We start from the raw sequence: 25,455 nt of genomic DNA on the forward strand, positions 1-25,455 counted from the left end.
TACCAGCAAACAAGCAATTATTTTTGGCAGCCGGCGCCCCACCTCCCCCATCTCCCCCCCCCCCCACCTCCCCCATCTCCCCCCCCCCCCCCCCTCTCCCCCTCTCCCCCTCCTCCTCCCATCAAGGAGACGAGGAGCAGAGGGAGCGGGGGTGGATGAAATCACCCTAACAGATGTGATTTAAATCAATATTACATTATATACACCCCCCCTCCCCCCCGTCCCTCCCCCCCGTCCCTCCCTCCTCCCCCATCCACCGCCATCTTTATTTGTTCCAAAATAAAAAGTTGCTCAGAGCAGTGAGCCGGTGGGGCCTGTCAAACAAGATGTCCGCCGCCCGCCTGACAGAATAATTACTTCTTATACATTTGGTGATGAGGGGAGGGCGGGAGGGAGGGGGAGAGGGAGGGAAGGAGGGAGGAGTAGGAGAGGGAAGGTCTAATTTCCCTACCTCCCCTCCTGTATGTTCCCCCCCCCCCCCCCCCGTTTGCATCAACTTTAAAATAATACGGAGGGAAGGCGGGAATGGGAACAGAGAGGAGGAACCAGATCTGTCAGACGCTTTAACACAAGCCATCTGGAGCCGTCGACGCTCACACAGCCGCCAGGACGGAGACGCTAGGCCTGCTGGGAGAGCGAGGGCCGATGAGGGAACGAGGCTGAGGAGCAGGGGACTGGAGGTAGGGGGTGGTAGTGTGTGTGGGGTCCGGGGTGTTAGGGTGGTGGTAGTGTGTGTGGGGTCCGGGGTGTTAGGGTGGTGGTAGTGTGTGTGGGGTCCGGGGTGTTAGGGTGGTGGTAGTGTGTGTGGGGTCCGGGGTGTTAGGGTGGTGGTAGTGTGTGTGGGGTCCGGGGTGTTAGGGTGGTGGTAGTGTGTGTGGGGTCCGGGGTGTTAGGGTGGTGGTAGTGTGTGTGGGGTCCGGGGTGTTAGGGTGGTGGTAGTGTGTGTGGGGTCCGGGGTGTTAGGGTGGTGGTAGTGTGTGTGGGGTCCGGGGTGTTAGGGTGGTGGTAGTGTGTGTGGGGTCCGGGGTGTTAGGGTGGTGGTAGTGTGTGTGGGGTCCGGGGTGTTAGGGTGGTGGTAGTGTGTGTGGGGTCCGGGGTGTTAGGGTGGTGGTAGTGTGTGTGGGGTCCGGGGTGTTAGGGTGGTGGTAGTGTGTGTGGGGTCCGGGGTGTTAGGGTGGTGGTAGTGTGTGTGGGGTCCGGGGTGTTAGGGTGGTGGTAGTGTGTGTGGGGTCCGGGGTGTTAGGGTGGTGGTAGTATGTGTGGGTGGTCATGGAGGTGGTGGAGAGGGGGGGGAGGAAAAGGTGGTGGTGGTGGTGGTGGTGGAGGTGGTACAGATGGTGGTTGGGATGAACGTGTTGAAAGGTGGAGGTGGAGGAACAGAAAGGATAGAGTGGAGGAGTGATGCCTCCTTCCTTCCCTCCCTAAATGAGGAGGGGCGGCCTTGTTCCAAACTTGCTCCGATGTTTATGTTGAAGAACTAATCATGTGACTCCCTGTTTTGAGGTCATTCACTGACGTCCATAAAACTCTACCTCCAAAGGCCTTCATTAATCTAAAACATGATATTATTTAAGATTTCCTTAAACGCATCCGTATATAAACTACAAATTTGGAAGAGGAATCATGTATGCATGTACCCCTCATGTATAGATACCCGATATACATCCAGTACCTCCAGAAACTGACCACCCCAGGGGATGTAGGAGGAGTAGGGTAAGGGGGGTACTGAAGTGACTTTTGGATATGTAAGTTAATAATTGGTCTTACCTGAAGTGGGGAGAAGGCCCGTGATTGGTGGAGAAGCAGCAGGACCAATAGAAACAGAGAGGGAAAAAACAAAATATTTGATGAGTGTCAAGGTCAAGAAAAACATTCATTCGAAAATAAATGATGCAGCCATTTAACTTCACATGAATACAGATTTTATATTCAGAGGACATCCACCAATACTTTCTCTAAAACTAAATGTTTTTGTGATTGTGTCACCAAATCCAAGTGGGTGGGTGTAACATTTCAGTTCTTTGGGACCAATCAAATCCTGAATCACTCCGATGCTGTCGAATTTCGGCGCGGCTAACTCATGCATGATCCAGTGATAGCTTGATACGTGCTATGACAGCGAGGTTGAGGCTGCAACCTGTAGCTTCATTTCTCGATTCGACCGATGGAAGTAAATGTCCTAAGTAGAGCTGTCAGTTAAACGCGTTATTAACGGCGTTAACGCAAACCAAATTTAACGGTGTCAAAAAATTTAACGCGCGATTAACGCAATTATTTTATAATTATTATTATTTTTTTTTTCTTTGGCTCAAAACAAAGAAGCAGTAGCCTGACTGCTATGTTCAAATGACATTTGTTCAATGCAGTCGTTTAATTGCACTATAGGCTCTTTTTTTGTATCATCCTATTTTGATCAGTATATGCCAATGTTGTTATCAATAAAAAATCATTTGCGCAAGGCAAGCCGATGCACTTCACCATGTTGATAAGAGAATTAAAATGAGAAGAATTATGGGACAAAAAAATCAAGGGATATTTAGCATAGAAAAAGAATTTGCGATTAATCGCGATTAATCGTGAGTTAACTATGACATTAATGCGATTAATCACGATTAAATATTTTAATCGCTTGACAGCTCTAGTCCTAAGTCATCCTGCCAGCTGGCAGCCCAAAATGTGCTTGCTAGTAAATTATGGGATGTTCAAGACTGCATGGCAACACCATAAAAGACATTGGACATAGCATGCGCTGTCGATGCAACTTGGATCCACTTTCCATCTAAAAACAGAACGGTGCACATCGAAAGCAGAAGGGTGATGCAGGTCATCCCAGTTTGTTAGCATGTCTATGGTAAGCCTGACCTGGCCTCTATAGAACATTCAAGATTCAAGATTAAAGATTCAATTACAGCAGCAGTCGCTGGAAATTAAATTCTTGAGTCTCAGGCTCCTTCAACAATGCAATATAAAAATAAAAAGTGTCCCTAACCCTAACACAAACTGGACATGAAATAATTAGAATAAAATAAAAAAATATTAATAATAGCTGTAAACTGAATAGAATACAAGGCATGAAAGAATACTAGGCATGGAATAAAATAAAATAAAAATATGTTAATAGCTGGAAATGAAATGGAATACTGTATATGGAACGTAAAAACGTTAAATAAGAATATTTGCGCGTAATATTTTCCGACGTCGAAAAGTTGAGCGGTTGGGAACATGATAGTAGTCTAGGGTCCGTGCCTGGAATGAGGTAGGCACGACGAACGCTATGTCACTTAAGCTGGCAGGGGCCGTAGGTACAGCGTGTTCATGTTCATAGAGTAGGACCCGTGCCATGGGATGTATTCCACTGCTGACGGTGGATCGGGGGGTGTCCCTCAGGGTCGGAGCTAACTAGCGGCCCTCGCGGTGGACTTGAGGCCCGGCCAAGGCTCTGCTAGCCCCAGCAGTTTTAGCAATTTGCTAATTAATTTGGAGTTCCATGTTCTCCTCTCCTTATTACCCCCTCTCACTGGAAACAGATGTTGGGGATGAGGAGGGGGAGAAGGGGGAGGAGGAGGAGGGAGGAGGGGACATTCTGGATGGAAAGTTTTCCTGAATTGGCGATGAAAAGAGGGATGTAGGGGTGACCAAATGAGAGCCAGAGGGTTTTATAAAACCATCTGAGTCACCACAACAACCCTTTTCTCGGTCACACAGGTGATGCGATGACAGATCCTGCCACCTCACAGACACACAAACACACACACACTCACGCACCACACAAATCAGTGGACGCGTGATGCTGTTTTCTCGGACAGAATACCTTGTGTGTGTGCGTGTGTGTGTCTTTAAGGAGTGTATTAACTATGGAGGCGTGTTGACAGGCGTCGCGGTCCATTTCCTGTGATCACACAGTAAACACCACCAGGACGTCCCACACATCACAGACGGCCCAGTAGAGGACACACACTCTGACCTCTGAATCCAAACAGATCCAGTCCGCACAGTCCTCAGCGAAGGTGGATGTGTTCTGGTCGTACCGTGGCTTCTGATTGGTTACAAAGCCAGTCGTAATACGCAGTTTGTAAACACACTGCCAAACTTTCACTCGTTCACACATACACACACACACCCACCCACACCCACACACACACACACACACACACACACACACACACACACACACACACACACACACATCATGACACACACAGGACTCACACTCAGACGTGCAAACACTCACACACTCCAACACTCAAACACACACATAACAAAAACAAGGAATCAGACACCGAAACACTGCATCCTCCCAAAAGTGAATGCATACACGCTTACAGAATATATAGTTTCGATATAGAAAAGGTTCACTGTATATCTCTTGTTCGTCATTCATGGGTTTTGAAAGTCAACCAACTTGCATGTTTTCACTGAGGCTGCTTCATGGGGACATTTTGCGTGTCCTTGTTAAAAGTCCCCATAACCTTGGATAACAGGTTCATCTCACATACTCACCCAGCTGAGCACCATGTTGGCTGGCCTGGACCTTCAAACTAATGTGGACACCAGCAGTGCCAGCTGGATCCTGAGATACACCCTTTGCCCCTTATATGGACGGTCCCCAACAAGTCCCCAAAACACACACACATCCCATGTGTGTTTGATGAGTGCTAACAACACAACAATCGTTAAAACCACACAACTAGTGTTAACCACACAACCTCCACCCACACACCACCCGCCCAACCGAGAGAATCCCCCACGTTATGTAAAACACCAGGAGAGTAATTAGGATAATCACACGCACACACACACCATGCTATCAATGATACTGCCTCAGATTATCTTTGTATCTCTCTCTTTCCCTCCCTCTCTCTTTGTGTCCCTCTCTCCTCCGACTTCCCCCCCTCCTCTCTCTCTCTCTCTCTCTCTCTCTCTCTCCTCTCTCTCTCTCTCTCTCTCTCTCTCTCTCTCTCTCTCTCTCTCTCTCTCTCTCTCTCTCTCTCTCTCTCTCTCTCTCTCTCTCTCTCTCTCTCTCTTTCCACCTCTCCCTCTCTCTCACCCTTCCTTTCCGCCCTTTTCAAATCTAAACAAAAGATACATCTGGTCTCTCTCTTACCCCTCCCTCCCTCCCTTCCTCCCTCCCTCTCCCTCCCTCTCTTCCCCGATCTCTCGTTTGACTCATTCTTTTTCTCTTTTCACTCTTTCGTATCCTTGTTTTTGTGTCTGGTCGGGGTCTTAACTGTTTCAACCAACAGAAGACACACACACACCTCCTGTGTGTGTGGTGTGTGTGTGTGTGTGTGTGTGTGTGTGTGTGTGTGTGTGTGTGTGTGTGTGTGTGTGTGTGTGTGTTTCCCTGTGTGTGTGTGTGTGTGTGTGTTTCTCTGTGTGTGTGTGTGTGTGTGTGTGTGTGTGTGTGTGTGTGTGTGTGTGTGTGTTAGGGGGGTCTTTGTTAGCGAGCTAAGTACCCGCGCTAACAAGTTGAGCTCTTAAGGCTAACAAGCTTCCTGACCTGCTCTGTCGCCTGAGAGACCTGTGTGTGAATGGTGAACAGCCAGCCCAGCGCCTGAAGGCGACACAGTCTTGTGCGACACTGCCCACCCCTTCCCTTTCCTGTCCACTCGTGAGGTATTAGGGCAGTTCTGATGGCTGCTTACAGCTGCTTATATGAACCCCAATGTCCACAGTCTACCTGTAGGCCTCCTACCGCAAGACAACCCCTTACCCCCACCTGCTCCTTCACGACACGGATCCTATCTAAGAAACTAATTCACAAAGTAGGTCCTTTTGGATAGAAACATGTGTGCGTTACGGCTGCAGCGTAAACAGTAGTGCGGACCCATGTATAGTATATGTCGGGGGGGGGGGGGGGGGGGGGGGGGGGGGGGGTCAGAGCTGGTAAACGATATAATAGACGCCATAAATCTCTTTCAACAAACACAGTACATCTATTGTTCTTCCTCCCCCAGCCCCCCGCCCCCCCCCACCCACCCAGCACGGCAGAACCCTCGCTAGTCATCCTCCGTTAGCGTCCTGCGGTTCTGTCCAAACACATTCCTTCACACGCAGAGTCGGGCTGCGCCGATCCATTAACCACAACCCGGGAGGCCCAGGAGAAACCTCCGGGGCGGACCGTGGAAAACAGGGCTCACGTCTCGGAGATAGGACTGCCGAGGCATCGATTATCGATCGTTCTCATTGATAAGCGGCCCCTTGATCTACCCCCTTCTGGTTGTCAGGGCTCTGATTCTGTTTTCTTGGCCCTAGCGACAGCCACTCAGACACGGGCAGCCAAGAGGTCTCGCCCGCCTACATCTGGAGCTCATCCTAGCTACTATTAGCATGTGGAGAGTCTAAGGGTTGGCCTCCAGCGCAGAATTCAATCTCTGATGTCCATGTGTTCTACATCTATTAACCCTACCTCCTCCTCATCGACCTGTCTCTGTACTGTCTAACCCCTACCTCCTCCTCATCGACCTGTCTCTGTACTGTCCATCCCCTACCTGCTCCTTAATGACCTGTCTCTGTACTGTCTAACCCCTACCTTGCTCCTCATCGACCTGTCTCTGTACTGTCTAACCCCTACCTGCTCCTTAATGACCTGTCTATGTACTGTCTAACCCCTACCTGCTCCTTAATGACCTGTCTCTGTACTGTCTAACCCCTACCTGCTCCTCATCGACCTGTCTCTGTACTGTCTAACCCCTACCTGCTCCTTAATGACCTGTCTCTGTACTGTCATCCCCTACCTGCTCCTTAATGACCTGTCTCTGTACTGTCTAACCCCTACCTGCTCCTCATCGACCTGTCTCTGTACTGTCTAACCCCTACCTGCTCCTTAATGACCTGTCTCTGTACTGTCTAACCCCTACCTGCTCCTTAATGACCTGTCTCTGTACTGTCTAACCCTACCTGCTCCTTAATGACCTGTCTCTGTACTGTCTAACCCCTACCTGCTCCTTAATGACCTGTCTCTGTACTGTCTAACCCCTACCTGCTCCTTAATGACCTGTCTCTGTACTGTCTAACCCTACCTGCCTCCTTAATGACCTGTCTCTGTACTGTCTAACCCTGCTCCTTAATTACCTTTCACTGTACTGTCTCGAGCATCAACCTCATGACCCTCACGCACAGTAAACCCCGCCCCCAACATGTGGAGGCTCCCGACCACATCGTCCACATGGGTCACCTCTGACCAGCAGCATCGCCTCCGCTCCGGCGCGCCACGTCGCAGGAGGACGCATTTCCACCTGGACGCCAGCTGCCCTCTCTGCTACATCTGCTCTCCTCTGTCTTCACATACATCCATCTCTGTATGACTGACTGGCTCCCTCTCTCCCTCGCTCCCAGCAGCGCAGACCACCACGACACGCCGCCACTGTTCCAGTGAGGAACTTAACAAAATGTCTGCCCTTCGCGCTACGTCTCTGCCGCTATAAATTGATAGCAAATGTGAGGACCGATATTTTCTGCTCCCTCTCTCACTCCCTCTGAGTCTCGAAACCTCTCTTTAAGTCTCCCTCCCTCCTCGCTCTTTCTATCGCTCTCAAGGTATCGCTCTCTTACTTTAATTTTCACCCTCCCTCCATCCTCTCTCATACTCTAGGATTCTCTCTCTCTCTCTCTCTCTCTCTCTCTCTCTCTCTCTCTCTCTCTCTCTCTCTCTTCCGTGCCTGACTCTCTGGCACGGACTTTAAGAATACGTGGAACATTTTCTTGGCCTGAATGAACCCCAGTGGGTTTTTTTAAGCTCTGCTCCGTCTTCAACTGCATGTGTTTTCTGTTGAGCCTCGGAAAAAAACGAGTGAAAGCAGGAGGAGGAGGAGGAGGAGGAGGAGTTTGAGGAGGAAGAACAGTGGAAGGGGGGCGGAGGGGGGGCAGGAGGGTGAGGAGGAAGAGGAGGGTGGGGAGGAATAGGGGGAGGAGGAGAAGGGGGAGTAGGGTGAGGAGGAAGAGGATGAGGAGGAGGTTAAGAAGGAGGAAAGTGAGGACGAGCGAGGGTGAGGAGAGTAAGGAGGAGGAGGAGGAGGAGGAGGGGGTGAGGAGGAGGGGGAGGAGTAGGGGGACGGGGGGGAGGAGGAGGGGAAGGAGTGGGGAGGCTGAGCGAGAAAGGGTTGTACTGAATCCTTTTGAGACTTGACGATGGTGTGAATTGTAGCAGTAGACATTTTGTTTTTCAGGCAGCGTTGAGAAGGTCTGGCTAGCCTCAGCTGTCTCTACCCATAATTCAACACTCCCTCTGTGTGTGTTTTGTCTCTTTCACTCTCTTCCTCTCTTCCTCTCTCTCCAACACTCCCTTTAGCCTTACACGCTCTCTCCCTTCCTCACACTCTCTCAGACATTATCTCTATATTCTCCTCTCCCACTTGCTCTCTTTTCCTCCTTTCTTTCTCTCTCCCTGACATACTCTCTCTCTCTCACTTTCCCACTCCCTCTGTCCTTTGTCTCGATCTCCCATTCTCTCTCGCTCACTCAGTGTAACACAAACTACTTTCTTAATTTCGTCCCATTGGACCAAAATGTTCCGGCCTTCGTTGTCATGGATACCACACCCTGAAAACACATACAGCCTTGTCATCATTGTTGATGTTCATTGTTGCTGTTGATTTTCTACTTCTATGATATACATTTCTAATATACAGATGTTTCTAATACTATCGTATAATATATATTCCAATAGTATTGGTTTTCCTCATATCAATATACCAGTTGTATCCTATTCTCATATCGACCCCAGTAGTATTCAAATTCTCATCTCAACTCCAGAAGTATTCATATTCTCATCTCAACTCCAGTAGTATTCATATTCTCATCTCAACTCCAGTAGTATTTATATTCCAATACCAACTCCAGTAGTGTAAACCCAAGAGCCTACATTCTGCGGTGTCGTAGCGAGGACTCCCAGGACGTTTATTTATTTTCATTGGAAGCTGAAGAGCAGCAGCAGGCTCAACGCTAGCGCTGCTATGCTACCTCATCACTTCATGGGCTAGACGTATGCGGTCGCTGCATCTCATCTGCATGTATGCTAGCTGGTGTATGCTAGCGGTGGAGGTTGTGTATGCTAGCTGCTGTGTCCTAGAAGCTGTACGTATGCTAGCTGGTGTATCCTAGCAGCTGTATGCTAGCGGTGGATGTTGTGTATGCTAGCTGCTGTGTCCGAGCAGCTGTACGTATGCTAGTTGGTGTATCCTTGTGGCTGTATACATGCAATTAGCTTTAATGCTAGCGGTGGAGGTTGTGTGTGCTAGCTGGTGTATCCTAGCAGCTGCATGCTAGCAGTGGTGGTTGTGTATGCTAGCTGGTGTATGCAAGCAGTGGAGGTTGTGTATGCTAGCTGGTGTATCCTAGCAGCTGTATGCTAGCGGTAGAGGTTGTGTATGCTAGCTGGTGTATCCCAGCAGCTGTATGCTACCATTGGAGGTTGTGTATGCTAGCTGGTGTATCCCAGCAGCTGTATGCTACCATTGGAGGTTGTGTATGCTAGCTGGTGTATCCCAGCAGCTGTATGCTACCATTGGAGGTTGTGTATGCTAGCTGGTGTATCCTAGCAGCTGTATGTATGCTAGCCGGTGTGTCCTGGGCTGGAGTCAGGAAGGAGGCCCAGGCCTGTTTGTGTTGGCCAGGCATTAGCATTCCACACGTCTTAGTGAGTCTCAGATCCAGGCGCTTCAGCAGAACCTCTGCACTAAGCTAGCCGCCCAGCGGGGCAACACTGGACCACGGGAGAAGACCGGGCCAGCTGGTTCTGGTTTGGAACACGCTTCCCTGTTATTTACTATTTATCATTCAGCAGATGCTTTTATCCCGAAGCAACTTAGAGTAAATATTGTTAGATCCATGCCATGAAGGAGCAGGTAGGGGTTAGGGGTCATCATACTCTAAGGAGGCCTACAGGTGGGGATTAGGGGTCATCTTACTGTAACTCTCTAACTCCAACTGGTCAGATTGCATTTCATTGCATCTGAATTGAATTGCAATGAGATCTTTCCCTGGTTAAATAAAGAACGGTCATGATCAGACCCAAACATCTTCTGAATACACCCTGTTCTCATCCAGTAGTGTCTTAGAAGAATAGAAAAGCACTATAGGTATATTGTAGTGCAGCACACTGGGTCACTGACATTCTAGCCGCCAGCTAGCTTAGCGCCATGCCTTGAGCTCCCAGTGATGTTAGCCACAGCGTTAGCCACAGTAAGTAAAAGGGTTTCCATCAGCAAATTAAATTAGAGTCTAACCAAGTTAGAGGTGCAAATGAAAGGCTCATGTAACGTAACTAATATAAAGTGAAACATGGCAATGCTGTCTGGCGACCTGACGACACTAATCTGAGACATGTTCTGTCTTGATTTAATATGTGCTTAATGTTTAACCCAAAGTAAACTGGGATGTGGGGACAATTCATCCGTGCGGACGAATTCAAACAAAATCTCTGCATTTCAGACAGAGAGACGAGGGTCTACATGAAGTCATTGGTCTTTAAGCACATTTCAGATCCTCGTGAGAACATCCAGATATTCAAGTTTGCGTTTCGCAATATCAGTCTGGCCTCGGCTGGGCAGCATGGATGACCAAATAAGGGCGCGGCCATTCGTTGTCCAAAAAACGTCAGCCAATCAGAGAAACGCTCTCGCTCTCTTTGGTCTCGCCGAATCCGATTGGAAGCAAAGCAAAAGACATATTCTCCTCTGAGAAAAGACTTCCCCATTTCTCTAAATCTTTTAACATCGATATTCAGTCCATTTCGAAGAAAAAACTGTTTGGAAATCCTCAGTACATAAACTTGCCGAACTTGACACACACACACAAATACTTAGCACAGTTGATAGGCTCCTATCAGGAAGTTATGCTGATACTATGCTGGTCGGGTGATAGATGTCTTCAAAGTTATTCCATAAATAAATCTCTTCCCCGGACGACGCAGAAAATAATCTGATTTCATCCAGCTTCTTATTAAATGCCTTTTATGCAACACAACCTTTTAATGACAGGAAGCTGTAAATCGTTCTTCCAGTCGGCGTGCAGACGCAAGCTGCAGACAGCTAGCTACAGTACATGCACCAGCTCGTGATAGCGAGTTTAATGCGTTGCTAACTCCCATATTCTACAGACCGGAGCCATTTCTCCCACTCAAACCCAATACATTTCATACGGATTTGATGAAAACGCAGACAGATGCTCCACAAATCCACGCCGGCTCCAGAATTAAGTCGTCGACTCTCTGGAATCACGTTTAAACTTCTTGTTATGAGTTCCTGTAAACACAGTCACTCCATGTGTCAATCAAAGCCTGGCAGTGTATGGTGCATGTGTGTGTGTCATGGTGTATGTGTGTGTGTGTGTGGTTCCGTACGCTAATATTCCCGTGAAATTACCATTACCATTAAGAAAGCACTAAGCAGGCGCTTATGATGACCCCTTCGGCCATCCATATGTGTGTGTGTGTGTGTCATGGTATGTGTGAGTGTGTGTGTGTGTTTGTGCCTGTTATGGTATGTGTGTGTGTGTGTGTTTGTGCCTGTTATGGTGTGTGTGTGTGTGTGTGTGTGTGTGTTCTACCTAACAGAGGCCCTCTGTTGAAGGGATCTAACCCTCTCACCCTCCACTGCTGCCCCGCGGCCGCAGGCTTCAATCAGCCAGACTGAGAGTCGCTCCGCCTCCGCTGGTAAAATAATACATTACGCCCGAAAATAAACAAATCATTTTGTCATGAATCTTTTCAACGGAATAGTGGATGTGACAGCACAGGGCCGGCAGGGCCGGCAGGGCCTTCCCCCCCTCCCTCCATCCCTCCCTCACTCCCTCTCGACCTCGCTCCTTCCCCCCCTCCCTCCATCCCTGACAACATCCCTCTCTACCTTCCCCCATCCCTCCCAAACTCCCCCTCTACCTCGCTCCCTCGCTCCCTCCCTCCCTGAAGCCATCCCTCTCTACCTTCCCCCATTCCTCCCAAACTCCCTCTTTACCTCCCTCACTCTCTCCCTACTTCTCACCTACCCCCCCCTCTCTCCGTCTCCAACCCCCGCCCCGGTACCGAGAGGTTCTGTTCAGACCTGTTCCACATGATCCTGATCAGAACCGACCCGGTTCACACCTGCCTCGGACCCGGCACCTCCTGCTCAACTCAACATAGTGTCTGGGGCCCCCATCTGACCCATTCAGGGGAACTTAATCTGTCTCTAAGTCCGTCTGACGTGTCTGGGTATCTTCATCTGTCCAATAAAGATGGCTCTCCCGAAATTCCTCTCCGGGCTAAAATGTCAAAACTTAAATTTACATTTTCACGACTTTTCCAAGTCTTTGCTGGCTGGAGCGATATCCCCTCAGTGTTCGGGGCGCTGATGTCAACGACAGAGTGGAACACAGCACGGCAACAGTAAGCATCGGATCATCGCCGCGGCGACAGGGTCCCCGCTCCGAGTCAGGGTGCCGAAGGGAGGGGGGGGGGGGGGGGGGGTGAGAGAGGAGGCGCTAGCATGCTGGACACACACACACACACACACACACACACACACACACACACACACACACACACACACACACACACACACACACACACACACACACACACACACACACACACACACACACACACACAGTCCCTGCAGCCAGAGCAGGGTTTGTGAGTTTCAGAGAGAGCGAGAGCGAGAGCAAGAGAGAGAGAGAGAGAGAGAGAGAGAGAGAGAGAGAGAGAGAGAGAGAGAATACATGTCTGCCTAGTCAGAGTATGTGTGTGTGTGAGTGTGTGTGCGTGTTTGTATATAAATCTGACACATGTGTGCCCTCCTGTCAGGCCTGAATAATGACCTACTTTATTGATTACACGCATTGTTGTTCTCAAGAGAGACAGATGCACTGAACTCTGTAATCCAGACCACACACTGATGGCTGTACCATATATACTGTATATACTGTACACACACACACACACACACACACACACACACACACACACTCTGAACATACACACATACACACACAGACACACACAGACACACACAGACACACACACACACACACACACACACACACACACACACACACACACACACACACACACACACACACACACACAGAGATACACACAGCCAGGAGTGAAAATCCGGCTGTCTTCTGAAAATATATCATATCAAAAAACCTGCGTAGGAGGACGTGCTGGAGGTCATTTGGGTTGAAGTCAGAGTCAAGACAAATCCTCAGAGAGAGAGAGAGAGAGAGAGAGAGAGAGAGAGAGAGAGAGAGAGAGAGAGAGAGAGAGAGAGAGAGAGAGAGAGAGAGAGAGAGTGAGAGAGATTGAGAGAGCAAGAGAGAGAGAAAGATTGAGAGAGTGTTAGAGAAATAGAGAATCAAGGAAAATAGAGAGACAGAGAAACAGGATGAGAGAGAGATCGATGGAAAGAGAGAGTTGAGAGAGAGAGAGAGAGAGATGATACAGAAAGAGATGATTAGAGAAAGAGAAAGAAAGAGAGGGAGAGAGAGAGAGAGAGAGAGAGAGAGAGAGAGAGAGAGAGAGAGAGAGAGAGAGTTGAAAGAGAGGTCTTTAGTTCAGTTTTTCCCCCTCAGTTGCTGTACCGGTCAGGTACCCTTCCATCCTCACCAAACCGCTAATTTTTTTCCTTTAAGCAAATGTTATAATATTCTGTATTGATCAGCAACAATCAACATGTATAATATCTCTGGCAGGCAATAGAGAACTGCATGATGGTTCCCCTTTAACAAAAACCTACTAATGTTCTAATGTTCCAGAGGATCTGGACTCAGAGCTTGCTGGGTTTCAGGTATCCGGTCCCAGGGTGTCCCAGGGACCTGCAGACAGCTTTGCTAGGGCCCAGCGTGGATCTAAAATATCTGCTCCAAACATTCGAAACGTTACCGGAGCCAAGAAGCCAGGCCCAATCAGCATCAACGCGTCGGTTGGTTAGCTCGTGGCTAGTACAGCCAGTGCTAAACAGGCTGCGTTCGAACGCACGCTATTCCTTTGGCAAGGAGCGAAGATCGCGCTCAGAACTCGAGGAGGTTCTGATAGCAGCTGTGTCTGGATTTGTGTAAGGAAAGGTTTGCGAGCGTGGGGAACGTAAAGACCTAGCACGTCGGTAATGTAAGCGTCTGCTAGCCCTGATGGAAAAACCAGCCGAGTGTGAGATTAATTACATTCATGGAGGTTCTGAAATGTGTGTTCAACATTCATTTATTCCCATGCCTGTGTGAATAATTAACTGAAAGGTTCCACAGAGTACAGGACGCATGCATATCTATATAAACCACATGTCCACTCTATAAACATACACACACACACACACACACACACACGCACACACACAATGGGTGCTTATTAAATACACGTAGGCCCGACCCCTGCGGGTGAATGGAAATGTGTGCACGTGTAGGCCTACCGTTTAGTTACTAAGTGGTCAGGTCCTGGAGTCCACAAACAAGTTCTCTGCGGAACTCTTTGGGGTTCAGTGATAATGGCTTCCTGGTTTTGTTTTGTCTGACAGTTGTTTTATAAACTCGGTCATGCGGCAGCCATCTTGTGTGTCTGGATTTCATGCTTTGGTTGTTCTTGCTTGTCTCGCTTCGTATGAAAGTGACTTCGGCTAATTAATGAAATGTGACCGAAGGTCTCGTACGATTTGAACTGAACACACGTACCACTAACCTAACCTAGGCCCAGGAGATTTGTGTGAGAAGGTAAGTGTGAGCTGGAGACCCCGGATGCCTGGTCAGATTCTGACGGCTTTCAGACATTTCAAGGACCAGGAACAATAACAACAAGGACGCGGGCTAGGTAGGCGGCGGCGTAGTCATGGCAACGGCGGTGTCAATGTTCCCTGGTTGGCGGGTGCAGCCAGACCATCCCAAGGAAAAAACAGACTGGGATGAAAGGAGGGGGGGGGGGAGGGAGGGAGGGAGGGGGAGGGAGAAAGGGAGGAGAAAGAGAAAGTGAAGGATTTGAGATGCTATCCAGGCCAAAACCACAGATACTCATCTGACCGCAAGAGAGACGACAGACTGCTCTGTTACATGCTTTCTCAAGGAGAGAGAGCTAGGGGAGAGAGGAGGGAAAGGGGGGAGAGAGAGGGGAGAGAGGGTGAGAGAGATGGGGAGGGGAGAGAGAGAGAGAGAGAGAGAGAGTGAGATGGAAGAGAATAGTTTTTCTCCAGATACAGGGCGGGACAGAGATCATCCTGAGATTAGAGTTAGAGAGGGAGAGAAGAGTGAGCGATGAGTGAGGGAAGAGTGAGAGAAGAGTGAGGGAAGAGGGAGGGAAAAGTGAGAGAAGAGTGAGGGAAGAGTGAGAGAAGAGTGAGGGAAGAGGGAGGGAAGAGTGAGGGAAGAGGGAGGGAAGAGTGAGAGAAGAGGGAGGGAAGAGGGAGGGAAAAGTGAGAGAAGAGGGAGGGAAGAGTGAGGGAAGAGTGAGGGAAGAGGGAGGGAAGAGGGAGGGAAGAGTGAGGGAAGAGTGAGGAGAGAGGGAGAGAAGAGTGAGGGAAGAGTGAGGAGAGAGGGAGAGAAGAGGGAGTGATGGGTGAGGGAAGAGTGAGGGAAGAGTGAGCGAAAAGACAGAAAACTCCTGACAGAGAGGGAGAGAGCGAACAGGGGCAGTTGGGGTGAGGACCAGGGGGTGAGGACCAGGGGGTGAGGAACAGGGGGTGAGGAGTAGGGGGTGAGGAGTAGGGGGTGAAGCGGGGGTAATCCAAGCCCTGGAGTCTATTTTAAGAGCTGGTGATGATCTGGAGACGGCCGTTAAAAGAAGAGAAACATGAATCTGGATGAAGGAGCAGAGAGGCTGCTCTCTCTCTCTCTCTCTCTCTCTCTCTCTCTCTCCTCTCTCTCTCTCTCTCTCTCTCTCTCTCTCTCTCTCTCTCTCTCTCTCTCTCTCTCTCTCTCTCTCTCTCTCTCTTTTCAGGGTGGTTTTTAATAATGCACCAATCAGAACCTCACCACAGTGAGCAGAGGGCCAATCACAAGGCGCTGGTACACATCTGTGAAAACACTCAAAACACTGTGTGTTTTTCCGAGTCACCGGACTGTGTGTGTGTGTGTGTGTGTGTGTGTGTGTGTGTGTGTGTGTGTGTGTGTGTGTGTGTGTGTGTGTGTGTGTGTGTGTGTGTGTGTGTGTGTGTGTGTGTGTGTGGGGGGGGGGGGGGGGGGGGGGATGCAGGGTGTGGTTGAGGGGGTGAGGGGCGAGGGGTAAGGGTGCAGGGTTCAGGGGAGGCTCCAGGGAGAAACCTGGTCAGACTTGGTTTGTGTGTGTGTGTGTGTGTGGTGTGTGTGTGTGTGTGTGTGTGTGTGTGGTGTGTGTGTGTGTGTGTGTGTGTGTGTGTGTGTGTGTGTCTGGCATCAGTTGAGGGTGAGGGTGAGGGAGAGGGAGAGGGGGAGGGGCGAGGGGCGAGGGGAAGGGTGAGGATCTAGGGTGAGGCAAAAGACACCCACCACTCCACTCCACGACGCACTGACCAGAGAACGGTAGCCCCCCAATCCCCTCACCCCCACATTGGCCACGAATTTGTCTTTGAAGAGCAACAGCGAATCACGTCTGACGCACGGCAGGGGAAAGGCCCCTAGCTCGTGTTTATGAAAGATAAGGGTGTTTTTATTTTTAACGCTTTAAAATGTTGTTAGCGTCTCCCGCTAAGGACTCGCCGCCCACGGAGGGAAATATCTAAATCAAACGCTGGATTCGGGCCGTGATCTCCAAAGACTTTCATCTGATCTCCGTGGGAATCCGACTCAGGTGCGGCCGTTGGCTTCATCGTAATCAAACGCGCGGAAATGAGTTCACATCACGAGAGGAAACTCATCAAATATCCCTTTTATTCCTCCGATAATTTGAAATGACCCAGTTGGCTCGCGTCCAGGGTTGGATTTGTAACGTACGTATATGTCAAGAGATATACTTTATCCCAGTCAATCCGTTTTCCATCTTTGAAGTAATTTAATAAAGGAGAAGAAAGTGTTTAAAAGGCGTTCCTTCCGGGCTTGGCCTGGAGAGAACATTTCTGTACACCAAGGCGATGTTTTTTTTTCCGTCCTTTTCAAACCACTCCCGGTCCTGAGTGACGGTCAGACCGGATCAAACCGCTTCTCACCCGTATGAGTGGTTCGTTTTTGAGAATCAAATAAATACAGAAAATATAATATATTATCGACTTTGAAAATTGTGAGAGTGCATGAGAAGAGCGCACGTGACGATGACTACGTCGTCTGCCGATGCGCAGCCTTCGCTCGATAAAGTTTCTCGGAACTCCTTGACGGAAAAAAGGGTAACATTTAGGGATTTGCATGTTTCGTGTTTTCGCACGTAAACAAGCCCAAAACAATTCCATTTCGGTTCACTAATCTTCTCCATATTGTAGTCTCTCTGCACCGGAGAGAGGAGACTGATTTGGGATTTTGGTTTCTTATATTAAATTTATGAGTCGGAGTTGCCAAGATGAATCCAAATGAGTGTGACATTATGGTGGCTAGCATTCTGACAGTTGACGGGTTTAATGAGAGAGTTGTGGTCCAAAAGTTCGCCCGCGACACAGAGTGGTCCGTCCCGAAAAAGACAAAAACAGACGGAGGGAAAGATGGATGGAGGGATGGGAGTGGATGTGTGCATGTGTATGTGTATGTGTATGTGTGTGTGTGTGTGTGTGTGTGTGTGTGTGTGTGTGTGTGTGTGTGTGTGTGTGTGTGTGTGTGTGTGTGTGTGTGTGTGTGTTTGTGTAGAATATGTTGGACTCTAAGGAACTAGAAAATAGTGAAATGGAGTAAGAGCAGAAGAATCGAGTATATTACATTTCACCTTGGGATCGTTCAACATTGGCAGTGGAATTCAAGCTAAGTTTAACTCGTTTAACAATTTCTGTTTGTTTTAGGAATATAGTATTAACCTGAAGATGTCCAGTTGAACTCGTATAGCAAGACCTCAGCAGCGCTGGCGTCCAGAGTTTGACTAGGGCCGCCCGTGCTAGGATGGTGGACGGTTTCGGATAAAGCCTCCACCAAATACATCGTACAACATTAATTAAACCTGCACTATGTAACGCTCACACTTTAGTCACAGATTAAGCTGCACTATGTAGTATTTACACTGGGGTCGCAGATTAATCCTGCACTATGTAACACTAACATTCAGTCACAGATTAAACCTGTACGATGTAACATTTACACTGTAGTCACAGCTTTAACATGTACTATGTTACATTTATGCAATAGTCAAAGCTCAAAACTGAACTATTTAAGACGATCGTCATGACATTTGTACAAAATAAATAGTTTTTTTAGTTTTTTCAAAGAATAAGAATAATGTAAAGAATGAATCATCTACTCTGCACTCATTAAATCAATCTCAATTAATTGATTGTCAATGAATCAATCCATCGTCTGGAGAGGAAATGCAGGAGAATTGTCGACCATAGTCTGTCACGATTAATCACAATCACACCAGGTGGTAAAACAGGGGCCCTTTAAGTCGTGCCCTCCGACCTCCAGGGGGCTAATAGTTAAACCACAGAAGAAGAGCCCCTCCTCTTTAGCACGGTGCGGGAGCGTAAATCTCCCCGCGTGGGTCGGAGCGGGCCGCACGGCCGCGTGCAGACGTGGTCGGGGATATTTATTTTGCGTCTCTAATGAGTTGAAAGGTTTGTGTTGACATGTGGGCACGCGGTCGCATTAGCAGCTGGGCTGCACCGCTGGCCACAGGGAGGGGGGGGGCTCAGACCAGACGCAGAGCAGTGGCGACGGACTCCATGGTACAGACGCACACACACAGGCGAGTGCACACGCACGCACCCACACTAAAGGCCAGAAGAGGTAGAGGTCACTGCTTTGAAACCTGCTTAATGCCGCATGCACACTATGACGCATTTGTCACCCCCGCTAATGTAGCTTTCCGTGTGTGTGTCTGTGCATTTATGCGTGCGTGCATTGATGTTTTCTATGTGTGTGTGCATGCACGTGTATGTGTGCATGCACATGTGTGAGTGTGTGTGTGTCCGTGTGTGTGTGTGTTTATGCATGCATGCATGTGTGCGTGCACGTGGCTGTGTTTACGTGCAAGTATGTGTGTGTGTGTGTGTGTGTGTGTGTGTGTGTGTGTGTGTGTGTGTGCGCGCATGCATAGGCACCATACAAAGTCAATGGTTCCTAATTCCCCCCCCACTCCCCACCCCAGCCCAGACCCTCCATATTCACGCTGTTATTCCACGGAACAAAAGCCGGCTCCTGGGGGCCAGCGGGGGCCCAGTGGGACCCCTGAAAGGAAGAGAGGCGCAGGGCTCCTGGTCTCCATGAATAGGGGCCTTTCACACTCAGAGGGCCTGTTTACTCTACACACATAATGGCTCTAATTTTCGGATCATTATTGAGTAATTCTGCTCAGCCCACGCCCAGCGTTTACCCCCCCCCCCCCCCCACTCACCCGCGGGGCCGGGGGCCGGCTGACTCACACCCTCACCCTGAAACGACCAGCGTTTAGGGCCCCTATAGACGTGGTGCGCCGCTAGGTCGTTTCACCTGCTAAATAAAATACTTCCTGCCCTCCTCCCATTGGCTGACAAATGTCAACACAGGGGAGCCGACGACGACGGCGCCAGACCAGTTCTGGATTCAATGTCCATTTTTCGTGTTCCGTTAAAAAAATAAAAGGAAGCTGAAATGAAAGCATGATTAACGTTACGATTATTTTTGCTCTATAAACGTTAAATCAACCTAACGGTACCGGACGTGCGGGTGTGTAGGGGGAACCGACGGGCGTGTTTTTTTCCGTGCGTTTATTTTCGGGGGCCTCTGTGCAGTAAAGAGAAAAAAAAACTAACTATAGAAAAGGGTCTTTTTTTTCGGAGGGTGGGGGGGGGGGCACTTCATTAAAAAAAAAAAAAGCAATAAAAGAGGCGAGGATACAGCGAAGGAGGGGGGGCAGCAAGAAGAGCGAGAAGAAGAGAGAGAAGGAGTGAGAGAAGGAGTGAGAGGAGGAGTGAGAGGAGGGATGAGAAGCTTGGCAGAGACAGCGAGTGGGTTTGAAGCTGGCAGCATCCACCCAGAGAGAGAGAGAGACAGAGAGACAGGGAGAGAGAGGGAGAAAGCGAAAGCTCTGGGCGACCGAACGCTGCCAAGCGCCGTCGCTCGCCCGGGATCTGGCCTCCCTCTCTCTCTTTGTCTCAGCGGCGGCTCCTCTCCGCTCTCCCCCTTCATTCTGTTCTCTCCCCCTTCATTCTGCTCTCTCTCCCCCTTCATTCTGCTCTCTCCCCCCCTTCATTCTGTTCTCTCTCCCCCTTCATTCTGCTCTCTCCCCCTTCATTCTGCTCTCTCTCCCCCTTCATTCTGCTCTCTCCCCCTTCATTCTGCTCTCTCTCCCCCTTCATTCTGCTCTCTCTCCCCCTTCATTCTGCTCTCTCTCCCCCTTCATTCTGCTCTCTCTCCCCCTTCATTCTGCTCTCTCTCCCCCTTCATTCTGCTCTCTCTCCCCCTTCATTCTGCTCTCTCCCCCTTCATTCTGCTCTCTCTCCCCCTTCATTCTGCTCTCTCTCCCCCTTCATTCTGCTCTCTCTCCCCCTTCATTCTGCTCTCTCTCCCCCTTCATTCTGCTCTCTCCCCCTTTATTCTAGTCTCCTTCCCGTTCATTCTGCTCTCTCCCCCTTCATTCTGCTCTCTCTCTGCTCTCTCCCCTTTCATTCTGCTCTCTCTCCCCCTTCATTCTAGTCTCTCTCCCCCTTCATTCTGCTCTTTCTCTCCCTTCCTACCACTCCTGAATATCACCACCTTCTCCTGGCCGACAGCAGAGACAGAGACAGAGAGAGAGACAGAGAGAGAGAGAGAGAGAGAGAGAGAGAGAGAGAGAGAGAGAGAGAGACAGACAGACAGAGACAGAGAGAGAGAGAGAGAGAGAGAGAGAGAGAGAGAGAGAGAGAGAAAGAGCGAGAGAGAGAGGGAGGGAGAGAAAGAGAGAGACAGACAGAGTGAGAAAGACAAATGCGATAATCAGAACAACTCTGGGAGATATTTTGTGCGGTTGAGCGGTGGAATGGGGAGCTCCTTCTCGACGGTTGTTGAGGTTTTCGGTGTGAAGAGGGTGTTTTTGGTCGGATGGAAGGAGAGATTTTCGTTAGCGGTTCCAGATCTGTCACAGGTTTAGGCAAACAGAAACACATCAAACTAAAATAGGAGCACACACAGACAGAGAAGGAGATTCGTGGATCACACACTCCTGGTTTCGGAGCGGGAGAAGGAGGTGCGAGGAGGTGCAGAGAGCAGCAGTTGAACCGCCACGGCTAGCCTGAGAAACACTCCTCTTCCTTCCCTCACCTCTTTTACTTTCCTTCCCTCAGCCTCATCTCCTTCCCTCATTCCCTTCTCTCAGGTTTCTCCCCAACATGGGGGTGGTCCTTTTTTAAGGAACGGAGATACTTTTTAAAGCCTGCCTTTGGGGGTGTGGGGTGTGGGTGGGGGGGAGGGGGAGAGGGAGAGAGAGAGAGGGCGTAGAAAATTCATGGCGAAAACCGAGACGGACACAGAAAATAAAAATAAGAACGCGGGGAAGAGGAGACCTGGTAGATTTAGTTTGGCTCAGAGAAGAACAGAATGGATTTGGAATCGTTCTGAAGAAATGTGCGGCAGATCTTCGTAGTTACACAACGACCCACAAATAGAGCTCAATCTGCCACGCACATTGGCTGCTTTTATAGTGCCCTTCAAAAATAAGAAGACAAAGGTATTCAGTATTTAACGATATTACGATTTATGTTCGGCAAATAATGTATATATTTTGTTATGTATGCATAGATCAAATATATATTCTGCAAGGCGAGTAAACCAAAAACATAGTTGTCGTGATAAATAATTTATTATTTGGGATGTTTTAAATTATTGTCATCATAATATTATATAGGGGCTTGGAGATATGCATAAATGTATTATTAAGCTAAATGGGAAATTTTACACCACATCTTAATATCCTGATATGCTTATAAATTCAAAACAGCATTCATAACTGTCTAACTGAGGATCATTACACTGAAGTATATGGACATTTTTAGTATGGTATCAAATGAAATTTATTTTTCTTTCTCATTGATGTTTAAAGGCTCATATTTTATCATATGCTCTTCTCTCCACAGATACAATAAAATTGGGTCTCACGGTAGGGAAATATTTTCATTTGATGAAGATAAAACAACAATATAAAATAATTTCCCAGCCTCATATAAAAATATTTAATATTATTATTATAATATTATAATTGACTATTTTGACAGGCCGCTGGATTTATGAATCATCCCTAATTAGGCCATTAATTAAAAACCAGTGTACAGTGAAATTAAGAAATTCAGTTTCTGGTCTTAGATTGTTTCCGACCAGGCACATGTCTGAGGAACGTCAGGGCCGTGGTCGACGATGTGCTCCTCTGGTTGTTTTCACTAAACTGGATAATTACAGTCTCTCCAGAGCGGCTGGCCTCAGACCAGTAGTGTCTGCTTCTAACGGCATCGAACCCGGGACCGCGGGACCCTGGAACCCTGGCCCCTAGCCCGGGATCTTCCCGTTCACACCTTCCCGTTTGTCTCCCCGTCTCCGTTTATTTCTCTCTGTCTCACTAGTGTTTCGTTTTTCTTGTTTGTCTTTGCCTCTCGGTTTATGAAGCACACACACACACACGCACGCACGCACGCACGCACGCGCACACACACACACACACACACACACACACACACACACACACACACACACACACACACACACACACACACACACACACACACACACACACACACACACACAGCTAAAGAGGGCCTTGGCTCACTGCTAAAAGTGGAAAAATACAATGATGAAAAATATTTAATTAATTAAAGAGTAGTACAAATTCAAAATAAGAGCAGCAGAATTTTCTCACACGAGAGAGAGTGTGAGAGTGAGAGTGAGAGTGAGAGAGAGAGAGAGAGAGAGAGAGAGAGAGAGAGAGAGAGAGAGAGAAAGAGAGAGAGAAAGCGAGAGAGAGAGAGAGAGAAAGCGAGCGAGCGAGAGAGAGAGAGAGAGAGAGAGAGAGAGAGAGAGAGTGTATTTTCTTCTCCTCCCGCACACTTAATGCCGCCCTTTCTGTGTCACAAACGTCACACTGCTATCACAGACCGGTCAGAACCAGTCAGAACCAGGCAAGAACTCAACTGGAGCTAGACTAGAACTAGATAAAACCATTCCAGGCCCAGATGAGACCAGATTGAAACCAGACTAGACCGGACTATCTGCTTTCTGGTTCCGGGCCAAAACTTCCAGATTTCACAGTGTGGAACAGATTGAACCTCAAAATACCATTTATAATAATCCAATAAAATAGATAGATAAGTGTACATACATGTATGATAATCCATCTCCGGCAGTATGGTCTGATGTTCAGGTCATGAGGACCGAGAGGAGATGGGATCTTTTTATCTGAAGCTCCGTTAAAAGACACTCAGATGCTTTTAATGGAGGCCGGAATTCATTGTACCTCGTCTGACAGTCCTTAAGAGATGTGGTGATATGCAGCAGTCACACAAACACACGCACACACAGACACACAAAGGCTTGTGCACTCATACACACACATGCAAACGAACAGAGCGGCTGGCCTCAGACACACACACACCAATACACACACACCAGACGCGCAACCACGTACACACTCTGTTTGTGTGTCTGCCTGTCTGTCTGCCTGTCTGTCTGTCTCAGTTAAAATAAATTTGCAGTGTTTCTTTACGTTTCTAAAATAAATCTCTCATTCTCGCCTTTTTTATTAACCGTTTATGGTTGGCTCGTGCCAGAGAAAGACAGCGAGTGTGTGTGTGTCTGGTTGCGTGTGTGTGTGCGGTTTGTTTGTACGAATGCCAACACTGAGCTCAACGTGTTTCTCGGAACCGACGGTAAATCTAAAATGGCGTCGGCAAATAATAAAATAACATCATAGCAAATAATAACAAATAAACACACATGTCCCGTCAACGACATAGACAATACTAATAATAACCTTATGAACAATAAAATAATCAAACATTAGGACCACAATGTGCTTTTGTTGGCCCTCAATTAAATTCAACAACATAATGCAAAAAATGCCCAAGCACGCTAACACAAGCCGCGCTAACCCAAACTGCGGGCAGAACCCAATTGGATAAACACAAGCTCGCCCGCACAACCCGCGCTAAGATAGACACCCAAACACAGCCGCTAACACACAGGGCCACGGTAACCCGAGCGCGCAATTGAGCCAACGCCGTCTCGCCCAGGCTAGCTGGTGAATGTTGGCACCGGGTGAAAGGGGGGTTAGAGCTAGCTTAACTCGGCGCTAATCCGAGCGGCGCTACGCTAGGGGTCCATTGTGGGACAGGAAGGGAGAGCCGCCCGCGCCAGCGCACCGCGACACGCTGGGAGTCAAAGGATCGCACCTCCCCCGCCGCACCTCTGCCTCCCCCTGCGCCTCCTCCCCCTCCTCCTCCCACCTCCGCCTCCCACCCCTGCCACCTCCTACCCTCTGCCAACGCGCTGCTACACCACCGGCGGTACGTAGCCATATGCTAGACGGCGGATAGGGAGAACACACAGGATTAAATGTAAAGAAGAAGAAGAAGAAGAAGAAGAAGGAGGGGTGGGAGAAAGGTCTGTTTCCCACGGCGACGGGTGTTAACGCGCTGGGTCAACAGTGGCTCGACACTTCTTCACCAGACCATCATAGCAGAATACAGAAGCTGTAGTGGTAGACCTACAGGATCTGCAGTAGTTATATCACTCATAACGAACATGCAGCAAGTGAGCATGCAGGGCTCTTAATATGACACCACCGCTGTCACATTAAAGGCTTTTCTTTGTTTTGATCCTTTTAATGGAATGTGTATGGACTATGAAGTTGTGCTAACACTATTTAGCTCTCATCGCTTGTCCTCAATATTGTTGGCAGACTTGTGTTTAACCTAAACATGCTGGAGTTAAAAAAGCACCAAGTAGAAAAATACTGCTTGTGGGTAATACTGTGTGTGTGTGTGTGTGTGTGTGTGTGTGTGTGTGTGTGTGTGTGTGTGTGTGTGTGTGTGTGTGTGTGTGTGTGTGTGTGTGTATGTGTGTGTGTGTGTGTGTGTGTGTGTGTGTGTGTGTGTGTGTGTGTGTGTGTGTGTGCGTGCACGCGAGGGCATGTGTGTGTGTGTGTGTGTGTGTGTGTGTATGTCTTTCTGGTCTTCAAATACACCATTGTCACCACAGTACACACACACACACACACACACGCACACGCACACACACACACACACACACACACACACACACACACACACACACACCACATCTACACACACACACACACACGCAGATAAACAAGAATACAGATGCTTTTGTTTACAGATGGTTTCTGAGCGTTTGCAGTCAAACACATGAACAAATGTACCAGCGCAAACACGTCTTTAGTTAAACACAGCATCTAAGCCTCCCTGCGTCTCACACACACTCTCAGAGACACAC

The 25,455-nt window shown here is 48.7% G+C and overlaps 1 protein-coding gene and 1 long non-coding RNA gene across 4 annotated transcripts in view; both read right to left on the bottom strand.

Annotated features, from left to right (window-relative positions):
• Positions 1-1,296: 1,296 nt before the first annotated feature.
• Positions 1,297-25,455, bottom strand: part of LOC132472176 (nuclear factor 1 X-type) — a 26,375-nt gene continuing 2,216 nt past the window's right edge. The window contains exon 2 of one of the 3 annotated variants that reach the window (XM_060071662.1): positions 1,297-1,767. In XM_060071662.1, coding sequence (XP_059927645.1) covers positions 1,751-1,767 — 17 coding nt within the window. In that variant the 3' untranslated portion in view covers positions 1,297-1,750. The remainder of the gene's footprint in view (positions 1,768-25,455) is intronic. The other 2 variants (XM_060071670.1, XM_060071678.1) reach the window with 2 other exon arrangements.
• On the bottom strand, positions 5,286-7,831 carry LOC132472443 (uncharacterized). Its single transcript, XR_009529076.1, has 2 exons — positions 7,075-7,831; positions 5,286-6,997 (listed from the first exon to the last, which is right to left on the bottom strand). It is a non-coding gene; the product is annotated as an uncharacterized LOC132472443 (long non-coding RNA).

Source organism: Gadus macrocephalus, chromosome 2 (assembly GCF_031168955.1).
Source record: "Gadus macrocephalus chromosome 2, ASM3116895v1".
Lineage (NCBI taxonomy): Eukaryota > Metazoa > Chordata > Actinopteri > Gadiformes > Gadidae > Gadus > Gadus macrocephalus.